Source organism: Chironomus tepperi, unplaced genomic scaffold (assembly GCF_022539635.2).
Source record: "Chironomus tepperi strain 1889 unplaced genomic scaffold, CSIRO-AGI_Ctep_v1 contig_456, whole genome shotgun sequence".
Classification (NCBI taxonomy): Eukaryota; Metazoa; Arthropoda; class Insecta; order Diptera; family Chironomidae; genus Chironomus; species Chironomus tepperi.
The window spans coordinates 538,276-552,620 of NW_027226578.1; the positions used below are offsets into that span (position 1 = coordinate 538,276).

General features: G+C 34.7%; 1 protein-coding gene and 3 non-coding genes across 5 annotated transcripts in view; 2 read left to right on the plus strand and 2 right to left on the minus strand.

The window, feature by feature from the left end:
* Window positions 1–2,826: 2,826 nt before the first annotated feature.
* The window catches only part of LOC139098995 (rootletin-like), a 36,467-nt gene continuing 24,948 nt past the window's right edge, over window positions 2,827–14,345 (minus strand). For both annotated transcript variants that reach the window (XM_070651388.1, XM_070651387.1), the window contains exons 7-11: window positions 7,668–9,899; window positions 6,589–6,889; window positions 5,016–6,520; window positions 4,560–4,637; window positions 2,827–4,144 (exon numbers count right to left, since the gene is read on the minus strand). In XM_070651388.1, coding sequence (XP_070507489.1) covers window positions 4,081–4,144; window positions 4,560–4,637; window positions 5,016–6,520; window positions 6,589–6,889; window positions 7,668–9,899 — 4,180 coding nt within the window. In that variant the 3' untranslated portion in view covers window positions 2,827–4,080. The remainder of the gene's footprint in view (window positions 4,145–4,559; window positions 4,638–5,015; window positions 6,521–6,588; window positions 6,890–7,667; window positions 9,900–14,345) is intronic.
* On the minus strand, window positions 9,962–10,033 carry TRNAH-GUG (transfer RNA histidin (anticodon GUG)). The gene has a single exon. It is a non-coding gene; the product is annotated as a tRNA-His (tRNA).
* LOC139099006 (5S ribosomal RNA) lies at window positions 10,643–10,761 on the plus strand. Its single transcript, XR_011545262.1, has one exon. It is a non-coding gene; the product is annotated as a 5S ribosomal RNA (ribosomal RNA).
* TRNAR-UCG (transfer RNA arginine (anticodon UCG)) lies at window positions 13,022–13,094 on the plus strand. The gene has a single exon. It is a non-coding gene; the product is annotated as a tRNA-Arg (tRNA).

Here is a 14,345-nt window from a genome sequence, read left to right on the forward strand (position 1 = left end):
TAAAAAAATTTATTTGTATATCCACGATAATTAATAAATTTTTTTTTCATACAAGCGAGGAAATATCCACGGTTTTTTATTGTCATATCGTGAGTATTACAAGTTTTTAATTATGACATAGTGCGTTGGATATGAATTGTTTTATGTATATATATATAGCCCCTATATAGCTATTATAGTTTACAGCAAACAATTAATTCCAATGAGAGCTTTTTATCGCGATGTACACTCGCAGAAAAAATAAACCAATTTGGTGCCTGCCTTCCTTCTCTTTTTCCCATACATACAATGTGAATATTTGATGTGTGGCCGGCTGTTGCAAACATATTATTTTATATAATGCGTATGAATATTGGGTACAGCCTAGTGACATTGTTGTTTAAAATGATGTGAAATTAATTTTTCGGAGTAATTTTGCATTTTATCAGATGTGTGTATGACATTGTTAGATTATTGAATATTGAATGCTTTTAAATTAGAGGTGTGGTGGATGAGAAGGTGATTTTATGGATAGAATATTTAACAAATGAATGAATTTTTGATGGGGATGCACAAAATGGTATTTAATGTTAGAGTTTTTTTTGGGTATTTTTGTCATATAGGGAATAGTAAGCTACGGGGAATGGAGCTTTTTGGAATTAACAGGGAATGGAGCTTTATGGAATCAATAGTCATTGATAGAGAGCATTATCTGGCTGATGTGTGTAAGGATAAGACTTCTTAGGTCGGAATAATTAAGCAACAGGTTCGAGATCTGCTCTCGGGGGTCGTTCACTCTACTCAAACTTAGTAATGCTCAGTAATGCTCAGGGATACTCAGGAATGATCAAAGGTATTGAAGAAGATTGATTTCGTCGATCTAGCATTAAATACAGTGTCGTTGAAATTGGCAATTCCTGGCTATATAGACCATATTCTGTGTAAAATTAGGATATCAGTCTCTGGTGGGATTCGAACACTGGAAGTTCTCGGAAATCAGATAATCTGATCTGTTGCCAAACCACTCGGCCATTGACAGTTGGCTTGTCATATTGGCAATACTCTATACAAAATTAGAAAATTGGTCTTTGATGGGATTCGAACCCACGTTTTCACAGCTCATATGCTTACAGATATCTAATCTGTTGCCAATTCACTAGACCACAGATACTTTACTCTCAAACTGACAATTTTTCCCTATATATGACTCAATACCCCAAATTACACTCTACTTCAACATCCAAGCAATCATGATAATACAGCATGTAATCTATGAACTTTTCAAAATTCAAATTCATCAAAGCTTATCATCCCGAATAAATCAACCAATTCACCCAAATCTATACTAATTATCAAAATGCATTCACAGGTCATCAACCTAATCAAATATCATACTAACCCATTACATGTCATAAATATAGACATGTCCTGATGTTGATTTATTTTTTTTTTTGACAATTTTAAAATCTGATAATCCTATTTACACAGTTTCGTAAATTATGCAGGATAACAACATCAAATATTGATAGACTATAGTGTGAGTATTAATATTGCATCAAAACATATCACGCTGATGCTAATAATCATAAAATATTTAGTAGCAATTTCAATTACAATCAAAATATCCTCAAGTATGAAATGGACAAAACATTAAAACATTGTAAAAACATTCGATGAATGTTGCACTGGAATTTTAACGAAAGTCAACGTTGTGGAAAACATTGAAACATTGAATCTTACCTGAAACATTAAAACGATTCTCATTTGTTTTCAAACTGTAATGTGAGAGAGCTAATTATTAGCATAGAATGATTCAATCTATCACGAAAATGCACGATAACTTTAAACTTTTTAATGAATATTTGTTTTTGTTGCTAAAACTTTTTTCATTTCAATTTTTTTTATTCCTTTATTTCTTGCACATTTTTCTTCAATAATTTTTTTTGCATATCCTCTACCACAATAAATTTTTATCATATTTTGTTCTGTGAGATTAAAAATTTTTTTTTTTCATTCATGTTCAATTTTAATATTTTTTTTTTTCATTTTCAAATAGATTAATTTTTTTTTATTCTGAATTTTACTTGCGGCAGTTTAAAGAATTTTTACTTACTGTTCATTTTTTTTATTGGATGCAATTTTTGAGTCAGGGGTTTGATTTTGATTCGAGTGAGGGAAACACTTGATGGTAGATTTTGTGGGGTTGATAATCCTCCGATTTTAATCCTCTCTGCTGAAGTAAGGTGATTTTGAGTTTTAATGGATTTTAGAGTATCTGACTATAATCTTGATCTTGAGTTTGGGACAGTGTTGCAATCTGCCAGTTTTTCTGCAGAAGACAATTTCTTTATAAAGATTTTATCTGCGGAAGAAAGTTGTCTTCTTGCAGATAAATAAAATTGTCTTTCAGAAGATTGCGTCTTCCGGTAGATTCAATCTTCCGCAGACAACTGTCTTTCAGTAGAAAAAAAATGTCTACAGGAAGACAGAATCTGCATGTAGATTTAATCTGCCGCAGAAAAATCTACCAAAAATTTTATTTTTTTTGCAAAATCCCTAATTTAACAATATATTACCTATTAATTATGTGCTATTTATGTTCGAAAACATCAATATTAATGTTTCAAAGCTTTTAATATCAACTTACATGGAATTTTCATGCAAAATTGTGCGAAAACAAATGTAAACAAAGAAAAACGGCATTTTGAAAATCAAAAGTTGTTTTTCTTGATTTAAATGTGTTTTAAATGATCTACAATATTATAAAAGCATTGAAACATTAATATTTATGTTTTCGAACATAAATATCACATAATTAATAGGTAATATATTGCTAAATTAGGGATTTTGCAAAAAAATGAAATTTTTGGTAGATTTTTCTGCGGCAGAATAAATCTACATGCAGATTCTGTCTTCCTGTAGACATTTTTTTTGGTCTACTGGAAGACAGTTGTCTGCGGAAGATTTAATCTACCGGAAGACGCAATCTTCCGAAAGACAATTTTATTTATCTGCAAGAAGACAACTTTCTTCCGCAGATAAAATCTTTTGAAAGACAAATTCTGTGGAAGAATCTGCTGTCTTTGTCTTCGGCAGACATCTTCCATTGCAACACTGGTTTGGGATTATCATTTGTGACCTGCAAGCTTCATTTATTGTGGATATTCATACCCTTCAATTGAGCCAGGGGCGCATTCAGAGGTGGGATACGGTTGAGATTCAATCTTCCTCCCTCAATTTTTGGAAAATTCTCCCAATTTTCTAGGATTTTTCTTGAAATAGCTCCAAAAATACCCGCTAAATATTTTCAATAAATCCTCCTTCCCTCACTCAAAATGTCTAGCTACGTCTCTACTATGGCACTGCACTGTTAAGTCACCGTGTTAGTCACAAGACTCGAAGTTGCCCTGAAGGCATCATAAAGGCAGTTTTTGATTCATTTTTACGGTGACAAGTGCGGTTTATTGTGCTGCTCGGGCTTTAGGATTCGTTTGGTGACCGGTTTCATGGACTTGCCCGATCCTAACAGACATATAAAGTGCTTTAAGAAACTTTAGTTAATCGATGAAAACTCCGATTCAAAACTAAAATAACTATAACTTGATGCTGGATTCAGAATAAATTCGGCATGATGCCAGAGTTACACCATCCTGGTTCCGGATTTTAGATTGATTACCCACTTTCGCATTCCGCATCATTCTGAATTCAAAGTCTCTTTTCCAATCCTCTGACATTATGTGAAGTTGTCGACTTGACAATGTCAGTTCAAATTCCCATTTGCAAACCCCTGACTGCCATACTAATCCCTCAAATCTACATATATTATTATTATTACTTGCAATTCCAATTCCAAAAACCTCAAAGAGAAATTTTTTCAATGTAACTAATTGAATTAAAAAGAATAAAACCCTAATGAGTGGATGGGAGCAAAGTAAGTAATCAAATAAATTAATATCATATCCTATAACTTTAAATAACTAATTTGGATGAGCCAAAAAACACAGCATTTCATCATTCCATCCTTGTTCATTCCTCAATCCAATGACTAGAAAAGTTTCCTTTTTTTTATCTCTTATGCTCTATATCATCGACTATTAATCTCTAACGATATGTTGGACTAGTATCATAACATGGTGGTAAACTCATTGAGGCAGCTGTATCGAGTCTGTTGAGTAATTAAAGCGTTGCAGGAAAGGAATAAGGAGAAGAAACAACAACAAAAAAAATTAATGAGATTGGTAAAGGAAGAATAATTTCAAATTGAGAAAGTTTTGTGCATGCTATGGGCAAATAAATGATGAATTAGCAGAAATTTTTGTGGATGTACAAATGCAGCAAGACAATTTGTAGATAAAAAATGACAAGTTGGTCATTAAAAGTTGGTGCTTTGAAGGTTTCAGGGCAGAGTTGCAAAGCAGGCATATGAAAGATACAAAAACCGTACAATTTCTTACAAAACCATACAAATTATTAAGAAATTGTAAGGCTTTTACCTGTGACGGATGCCTGTTTTAGTCTGTTCTGTTTCAGGGGCTTAGTCTTGGGCATGCACAGCTTTTAGAGTAGATCTTCATAATTACCTTCTAGTTTCATTTTCCAATAAAACTGGATCGATAGGTTCTTGTGCCACATTTCTTAACGAATCGGCCATGGTTTGTCTGGAAGTACAATATGTTAGTACAGTGGTTGGGTATGTAGGGTGTGCAGTGTGTAGGCAACCTATTACGTGCCATGGTACTCATGGTAGTAAGCCACAATCAAAATTACACATGGCATGCGGTTAATGGCATTTCCATCAATGTGCCGCAGCACACAGGTTGCCCACCACTGGGGTTTTCAATCTCAGAATTGTTTGTAATCCCGGAATTGAATACATTCTAATACCAGGATTGAAAACTGCAGTGAAGACCAACCTGTGTGCCGCGGCACATCAATGGAAAAACCATTCACTACATGACGCTCATGGCTTACTACCAAGCTGCCCTGACCCAAAAAGGTTGCCGCTCACTCAATTAGTCACTTAACAGCAATCTTACCTCAATTGTTCGGCTTCGCGTCCAGCCCGAGAGCCACGAAGCAACAAGAGTTGTCTCCTCTTAGCTTCTTGTGCCAATTGTTCACGTAACATTGAAATTTGATTCTCTAATCTCATAATTTGCTGTCGATGAGAATTTTCGCGAGCATCCAACAACCGTTCAGCTTGAATTTGTGCCTGACGATAACGTTCGGCATCATTTGATGCACATTTCGGTGGATTTTCAGCAAACTTTGCCTTTGCACGGGCCAATTCAGCCTCCTTTTCAGCAAGTTGTGTCTCAAGGCGACGAACCTTAATGCGTAAATCACGACATTCATTCTCAATTTGAACATGATCCAAGCCACATGAAAAACGACTTTCAGTTTCAAGACGATTTGAATCATATTCACCATGACCATCATATTTCTCTGAACGGTCAAATTGTACGTGACCGGAAAATTTGCTACTTGTTGCGCCACTTCCGATACCGCCACCGTAGCGCTTTTCTTGCTCTAATATCCGAACTTTCTCATTTAATGTATCAATTTTTCTCTTCATGTCTGCCTTCTCACGATCCTTATAGTCACTTGAATCACCTGCATTACCACCAACACCGCTGGTGCCAAAATTGTCAGGATTATCTTGATTCCACTTGGTAATACGCAATTGAGATTCAAGTGATGAGTTTTTGACTTCCATTTCAGCTAATTGCTCTTGCATGCGTTGCATATTATCTTGATTGGATTGCTGTGTACGACGTAGTTCATTAACAGAGTTCTGTGCCTGCTCTAAACGTTCAGCTAACACGCGACGTTCATTCTCACTATTTGTCAATGATTTTTGAATGTGCTTGATTTTATCTTGCTCAATAATCAAGTGCTGTCCTTGATCAGCACGTTCCTTATTCAATCCATTAATTTCAGCTTTGAGTTCCGTCTCGGCAATAGCTGCTGCTTGTAAACGATCCTTTAATTGATCAATTGTTGTCTTTAATGCGACACATCTATCCTCAAGCTGAGTTGACGATTTATTTGCCTGCTCCCATCGCTCTTGAACATTTCTCAATGCACACTCCTTCTCCTGTAGTGCCATTTGAAGACGCTGTATATCACCTTCTAATGCGACACGTTGAAGATCTAATTTCGATGCTCTGCCTTCAGCACGTGACAATTCATCCTGCAAATGTCTCTTTTCCGATTCAAGACGTGCGACACTTTGACGACATTTTTCGAGACGCTCTTCGCACTGTGCCTTCTCCTCATTCGTTGAGCCCAATGATAACTCTAATGCTGCATTTTTCTCACGTAACATATTCAATTCATCCGTTTTACTCTTCAGTGCTTCCTCGACTGATGTCAATGCATTTGTTTTTTGTGTTAATTTTGATTCAACATTCGCTTTCTCCTCCTGTACAGCACGTAAGGTTTGTTGCAATTTGCATATCTTATTCTCATTACGGCAATTTAATTCACCTGATTCGTGAATTTGCTTCTTTGCTGAACACAATTGAGCTTTAAAGTCATCCTGGATATTAAACAAAAATAAAGGCAAATTAATGGACTATAAAGGTAATTGTTGAGGCTTTTCCTTACCCTTTCACGCTCAATTTGTGCCACTTGATGCATTAATGTACGTACACCTTTTCGCACAAGCTCTGGATCCACATCAATAATCATATTATCACATGACAAACTTCTTGTATCATGAGAATCATTTGGACATGGACGATGTGGACTATATCGTCTCGATGGACTCATTAGACGATATGGCATCGTTACTGAACCATCAAGTTGAACGCCAGCAATGCGACGTAATGTATGTCCAATAGAACTCAATTTGATTTCGGTATCCTTTTTACAGGCCTCTGAGTGCATCAATTGTTCGTCTAATGCTCTAAATATGTGGAAAAAGGAAGGAGAAAATATATTTTTGGATGTTAAGAAAACTGTCACGAATGAATGGCTATGACGCATTTCAAGAAAATAAAGGGGTAATTTTATGGAAAATGTTTAGGTGTGGGTGGGTGGAATTCTTACTTCCGAGAAATGGTATTTTATTTGTGAATACCATTAAGGAATTTCTTCTAAAGGCTTTAACTTGAATTGGAAATTATTTTTCAATACAAAGTATAGAAATGGAAATGAAGGAACTGGTTTGGAGATGGAGTCATGCCTGGATGATGAAAGCGCATTTTTAGACTCTATGGCAGTGATGGACAACCTGTGAGACGCGGGACACTAGTGTGCTCTGAAGGATAATTACATAAAATATTGATGATGAAAGCCAAAAACAGGATAACCCAGTGCTGTCTAAACTGTGAGCCGCGACACTCTAATGGGAAAATGTCATGAACCATGTACCAATTGCGATTTTGGTCAAGATCTAACATCAAGTTGTGCCGCGGCACAAAGGTTCAACTATTGTCCAAGCTGAGCAGCTGGACAGACAGACAAACAAAACACAAACCCCATTCAATTAAGAAAAATGCTTTAAAAAATTGGACAATACTCAAAATACAGCATAACAGACAATAAAATTCCTCTTTTGAATAAAACATCTTGACATTATGGAGAAGCTTTAAGAACAAGCTAGGAAATGGCATTCTCAGATAATGACTTTTTAATGTACAAAAAAAAAAAACAGAAAGAAAGACAAAATAAATTTTACTAACCGAACTTTGCCTTCTGCTCCGCCAAGACGAGCTTTTAATTCTTGAATCTGCTGTGTCGCATCTGCTAGACAAACTTCCAAGTTATGCTTTTGATCCTCGAGACGTTTCTCACGTCCGCGACCTTCCTCAATGCGAGTCAATAATTCAGCCTCACGACAATGGAATCGGTTATCGTCTTGATTACATTTGGATCTGGCGCGACATAATTCTTGTCGTGTCGCATGCAAATTTGAATCCAAGTCACAGACTTGCTTTTTAAGCTGATGTAATTCCTGCAATATACGTTCCTTCTCTTCCATTTCATTATTCAAACGAGCTTGTAATTCCTTCTCAAGGTTATCCTTTTGTGACGCATTTGCCTGCAGCTTCTGAACATTATTTTGGGCGGTACCCAAATCTTGTGTCAATTTTGTAACATTATTTTCAGTTTCCTTGAGTAGAGTCGAGAGACGAACTTTATCATTCTCGAGTGTATTTCGTGTCTCTTCCAATGTCGTGATTTTCTGTAAAGCATCTTCTAATCCTCTCGATTGTTCGCGTTTCTGTCCCTCGACGCGCTTTATGTGATCCCTCAATTCTTTATTTGACGTGATATATTTATCCTTTTCAATGTTACTGTCTGCCAAATTACGTCGTGTGTCTGTTAATTCCTTACGTAACATTTCTCCACTGGTTTCAGTTTCACGTAACTTTCGTGTGGTATCGCCAAGCTGATTATTGAGTGTATCGGCTTTATCCTCTGTCAAACGAAGTTGAACTTTAAGCTCCTCAATCTCACGATAAGCATTTTCACGTTCCTCCTTGATTGATGCTATTTGTAAGTCACTTCGATTTGCTTCCTCCTCCGCACGAATTCGATTCTCATCCATTTTACTCTTTAGCTTTGTCATTTCTTCACGTAATCCGCCAATTATGTTTCGATCCTTTTCCGTTCGACTTGCCATCTCCCGTCTCAATCGCTCAACATTCTCAAGTTCTGCTTTCAAGTCACGTGTTGTTGCATCTAACTTCTCCATGACGGCTTGTTTATCGCGATGTGCTAACATTAATGCCTGTTGCTTATCATTTTCAGCACGAATGAGCACTTCCTCATGCTGCTGTATTGTTGCATCAAGATGCATTTGAAGGTTCTCTAATTGCTCCTTTAGCATTTGAATCTCAGCATCTTTTCCACCCTCGAGTGCCTGCAATGCTTGATTCATTCTCTTCTCAAGTGCTATACGTATCTGTTCCTTTTCCTCATTCAATTTCTTGACATTTTCATCATTTAATGCTTTTAAATTTGCAATACGTTGTAAATAGTCAGCTTCTTGTGTGGCAGCAGCATTTGTCATTTGAACTTTCATTTCCTGTGCACGACGTTGACAATTGTCAAGATCTTTATTCATTCGTGCGACTTGATTCCTTAATGACTCCTGACTAACGAGCAATTCTTGTAATTCACGTTCCAATGTTTCCTTCTTAATTTCTATCGCTTCCAAGGTCGTATTTGTATCGAACAAAACAGCTTCAAGTGATTCCTTTTCAGTACGGAGTGCGGCAAGCTGTTCTTGGAGGCGTTGAAGCTCTTTATCTTGAGCATCAATTACAACCTGTCGCTCATCATTTTCCTTAACAAGCTCCTCAAGATTACGATTTAATCTGTTGTTCATCTCATTAGACTGCTCGAGACGTTGACGTGTTCTGAGAATTTCCTCACCCATTGCCTCTTTCTTCCTCGTTAAGCATGTCAATTGATTTGTTAAATCTCCACGTTCACGTGTCAATGTGCCAAGATCTTGTTCAACTTTCTCCTTCTCAAGTTCAACCATTTTTAATTTCTCACTCAACGATAACTTCTCAGAGTCTAAATCCAATCGCATTTGTTCCGCATTAAGGAGCTCTTTCTTTAATGACGCAATATCATTATTTTGTTCAGCGGAAAGATTTTGAAGCTTTCCTTTTTCCTCCTCAAGTTGTAAAATTGATGTTCGCAATTCTTTAATTTCATGCTCAAGATTCTCACCGGAACTGCATTTCTTTTCAAGATTATTATTGAGTTCCGTTTTCTCATTGCTGAGTTTCTCAACTTCAAATTCCAAATCCATACGTTGTTTATCCATCATTGTTAATAAACCATCTGTTTCAATTCTCTGCTGTTCCAATAAGTCACGTGACAAATACAATTTATTCAATTCCTCCCGTAACGTGATAGTTTCTTCCCTCATTCTACTTGAACGTTCCTCCTCGGCCCTGAAAAAAGAAAATTTTGTAAAAAAATTAAAAAATTATCAAAAAAGGAACAAAAAAAAAGTTGCCGTGACCAGGATTCGAACCTGGGTTACTACGGCCACAACGTAGGGTCCTAACCACTAGACGATCACGGCTGTTATTGCATTGAGCTACTGAGCTCGTTGAATGTTGCTTGCAAAAACACCTTTATAAGGCAATCAACATTGAGAAATTTCTTTTAATTACATTAACCGGTTATATGCATGAAAGATTCAATTGAAATGGTGTATTAAGGCACTTAAGATGTTACATAAAGTGAAAGAGAAAATTGGTAAATTAAGATTTAATCCCACCATGCGGTTTAAATAAATGCAAATGTTTTTTTGATTGTTTTGCTCTAATGTTTTTGCAGCGCATTCATTGTTGCATTTTCTAAAACATCATGTAAAGTGACACATGTTAGATATGCTTGTGTGATAATCTTTAAATTGCATATTTTATGGATTTCATTAGATGCTGCATTGTATCCATTCCTAAATTGTTAGGAATTGGATAAAACTGGATAAAACTAGATAAAACGCAAAACGCAATTTTAGACACAAAACTAACGAAAAATTCGTCACTGCCTCCATCTCATAAATTAACGAAGATTCCCCATTGGTCATAATTTAATTGATGAAAATTAATTTATCTAAAATGCTCAGCCAATCGTAAACTTGATGCCTAATAGATCTTTAACTATAAAATTAGCTACAACTTCTTTCGTCAACGACCATATCACGTTGAAAACACCGGTTCTCGTCCGATCACCGAAGTTAAGCAACGTCGAGCGTAGTTAGTACTTAGATGGGTGACCGCTTGGGAACGCTACGTGCTGTTGACTTTTTTGCTCAATTTTTAATTCTTTTTTTGGAAATTTACACGAAAATTTAAATTTTAAAAAGCCGTTATTTTGGAATAAAAATTCAAATTTTAAATTTCCGTTATTTTTCAAATTTTGTATTAAGCATCTATAAGAGATGTCTAGGAGGTCACACATATTTCGGTAGACCCAATTTTTGAAAAAAATTAAATTTCAACATAATCAAAATTCTGGGAAAAATTGAAATTACAATAAATTCAGATTAAGTCTATGAGATTAAGATTACTCTTAGAATTAAATGCCGATTTCACCATAATAGTCAATATAATAGACTCACAAAGATTAAATTAAGTCAGTTGGGTTTAAGTGCCATTTCAAATCGTTTGCCTTTGTGTTAATAATTAAAACTATAATAATTAATTTATCCTTACTAAAAATGAATTTCGGCAATAATCATAGTTTTTATACAAGACGACAAGATAGTAGTAATCAAAAAGTGGAAGTAAATAGTCAAAAGTAATTGAATCCTTTTAATTAATAATTTAAAATTTTTGGGGTGAGATGACATTAGGGGAAGGGGAGTAGATAGAAATGGACTAAGTGAAGTAGGGGATGTTAAGTTTATTTGAATTTTTTAATTTAAACACTGGATTTTAAGACTCTCAAAAATCCTTGCAAATTGCAGAATTCCTTCCAAAAAAGGGGTTGGGTTGGAGGGTTGTTCCTCTAAATTCCCTCTAAATTCCCCAATTTCTGTCTTATTTCCTATCATAACCTGATAATTTGCTCAGAATTTTTGGATATTAGATCATCAGTTTTGATGTCCCAGCTGTTTATCAAGTAATATCAACCAAAACAACAAAATTATCATAATTTTTGATTGACTCAATTTTGAATATTATCACTAGCTTGATTGAGATGATTTAAGCTGTAAAAGATTTTATCGTCCATAAAAGTATTAAAGATGATAAACAAAAACATAACACAATTGTGGCTTATATAGTGAGCATACTAAGCTACTGCTTAGTTTGAGTCAAAAATTTGGAAGTGAAGCTGCTGATATTTTTTTAAGGCTGTAATATTTTATTAAACGTAGATAAAATCTAGGGTAAAATATGAACTGCTTTTTTAGAAAACTCAAAATTTCTTCACAAGACGAAATAAAAATCAGAAAAAAGTTAAATCAGAATTCAAAAATTCTATAAATTTATATCCTCATGTGCTTAAAAGAAGAAATGGATCGAAGGGTCCATCACTAAATTATCTAGTCGTCACCAAAAAATATTCAAAATTCAATAAATTTCATAGCCAGCGGTATTTTAACTTATTTAATCTATAAAGCTTTTTTCCATCAACCACCTCCCCACCCCTACACCCATCCCCTTCCGACTTCTGAAAATTCCTGACGCCCCTAACCTGATACCAAATTTGGTTTTTAATTTTATTTTTTTACCTTATGCCAATCTCACGCCGACCTAGGGCAACATCATTTGCCTTTTCTACGTCGTATGCATTCCGGGTCATCTACTCGTTTTTCGGCTTAATTTATGCTTTATATGCGGCTTAATTAATTTATTTAACTCAAACACTTTATTAATTCCAGAAAAATGGATAATCGCAACCAAATGTACAATAATGATAAGCAATGGAAACAAAGACAGCCTCAAGAATCAAAAAATTCAAACACATTCCAAAAATCCTCTTGGATAATGTACGAAAGACGAAATGGAACAAAGTATACAGAAGGAAACTATCCTATATATGAGAGATTTAATAGAACAAAATGACTTTTTTTTTTTCAAGATGCTGTGAATCAAGAAAGTACAACTATTTATTTAAATTAATGGACCTAAATAAAAATTTGTATCAAATGACTTGAAATCTACCAAATTGTAAACTTCTTATTAATTGTAATATGAAGCTTGTAGCTAGCATTAAGGGGCTTTGAATTTCAAAAGGACAACATCTGAAAACATTGATCATACTCAAAAAACAATGAGTTATCAACGTTACTGAATTGTGCGTGAGCATTAAAATGTCACTTGAATAGTGTCCAACCCAAGAAACAATTTTTCCAGACCTAGCTCAATCAAGTGCTTCACTTAAAATTTATCTTTTCATTCAAAATTCACATTTCAGTTCTTTTCAGAAAATCAGTCATTTCTACAGCACAAAAATTTTTTTAAAAAATTTTCAACTTTTTTTCGCAGTGTTCTTACCTTGACTTTTCTCCATTACGATATTAATGCTTTTTTGCAAAACTTTATCATCCCTAAAAAGAGATCCCGTGGCGAAATGGCTACCGCGTCGGACTTCGAATCCGAAGATTGGGGGTTCGAGTCCCTCCGGGATCGTCTTCTTTTTTGGATAAATTTTTACTATTTTTGCTTAATTTTATTTAATTTGTTAAGTCACTGAATTAAATATTTTGTTAATTTTTTTGGAGATTGCTAAAAGCAACAATGCTGTATCGCAGTAAACAGAATACTGACTTATGCTTTCAAATATTGTATTGTTCTATGTAGCACATATTCAACTGTATGATGTAAATCATAACTATGATTCAAATGCAGATTATGTATGGAAGTAGTGATTCAGATGTAGTTACACCATTGACAATATGAATCGGAAATCTAATTGATTAAGGCAGTGGTGGGCAACCTTTTATTTTTGTGGCACACTTTGGGGTAAGCCTTGGACATAATTGCAAACGACATAGGATTCATGATATTTTGCAAAAAATTGGACATGTCGCAACACACAGGTTGCCCATCACTGGATTAAGGACTTTTGTATTTCAAAATTGTTGTAAAATATATATCAAAATTGGCGGGGATGCCCGCATATTAGATTCAATTTTTATGTCAAATTTCGTCATTTACATTAACATAAAATGGCATCATGTTACCCAAATGAACGATAGTAAATTTCGAGCATTAGATCTGATAAGATCAAGAATACTGAGCCTGCATTAAGTTATAGTTTGGATCATACATCAAAATAATAATCATGCCTTCCAACGATGAACAATCTCCCTTTTACAACAGAAGGACCCAAGATGAGCTTAAAAATAAAACAACGTATCCTGGAAAAATATTTAATTCCATTGGTGAACGTAAGAATGGCTAGAAAATCAACTCACTTCCCTATCAACAGCATAAGAAGGAGAATCCAAAAAAGGAAGGCTAGAAGCACTGCTAAATTTAATTTAAACAATCCATGGTTGTGCTGTTAAAGTTTACTTATATTTAGTGAGTTGTAATTTATTTGAACTTAACGGATGTTCCTTAAATAAAATAAAGTATACGCCATAATAAGATAAACTCAAATTTAGTTTTAAACTTAACTTGCGGACTTACAGCTTCCTTTTGATCATTAAATACTGATTTTTGATTTTATTCAATTGGAACCAGACCCCAACTCCCACCATTAACATTGAGTGTTAGGCTTTTCAGTCACTGAATTCTAAAATATAACAATGATCACATAAGTGGTTTATGCTCTAAAAGCTTCAATAGTAACAATAAGTAACAATAAGTTGAGCATAAACATTATCCATTCTCTCATTACAATCATCCACTAAAACTTTAAAATAATTGTTCCTA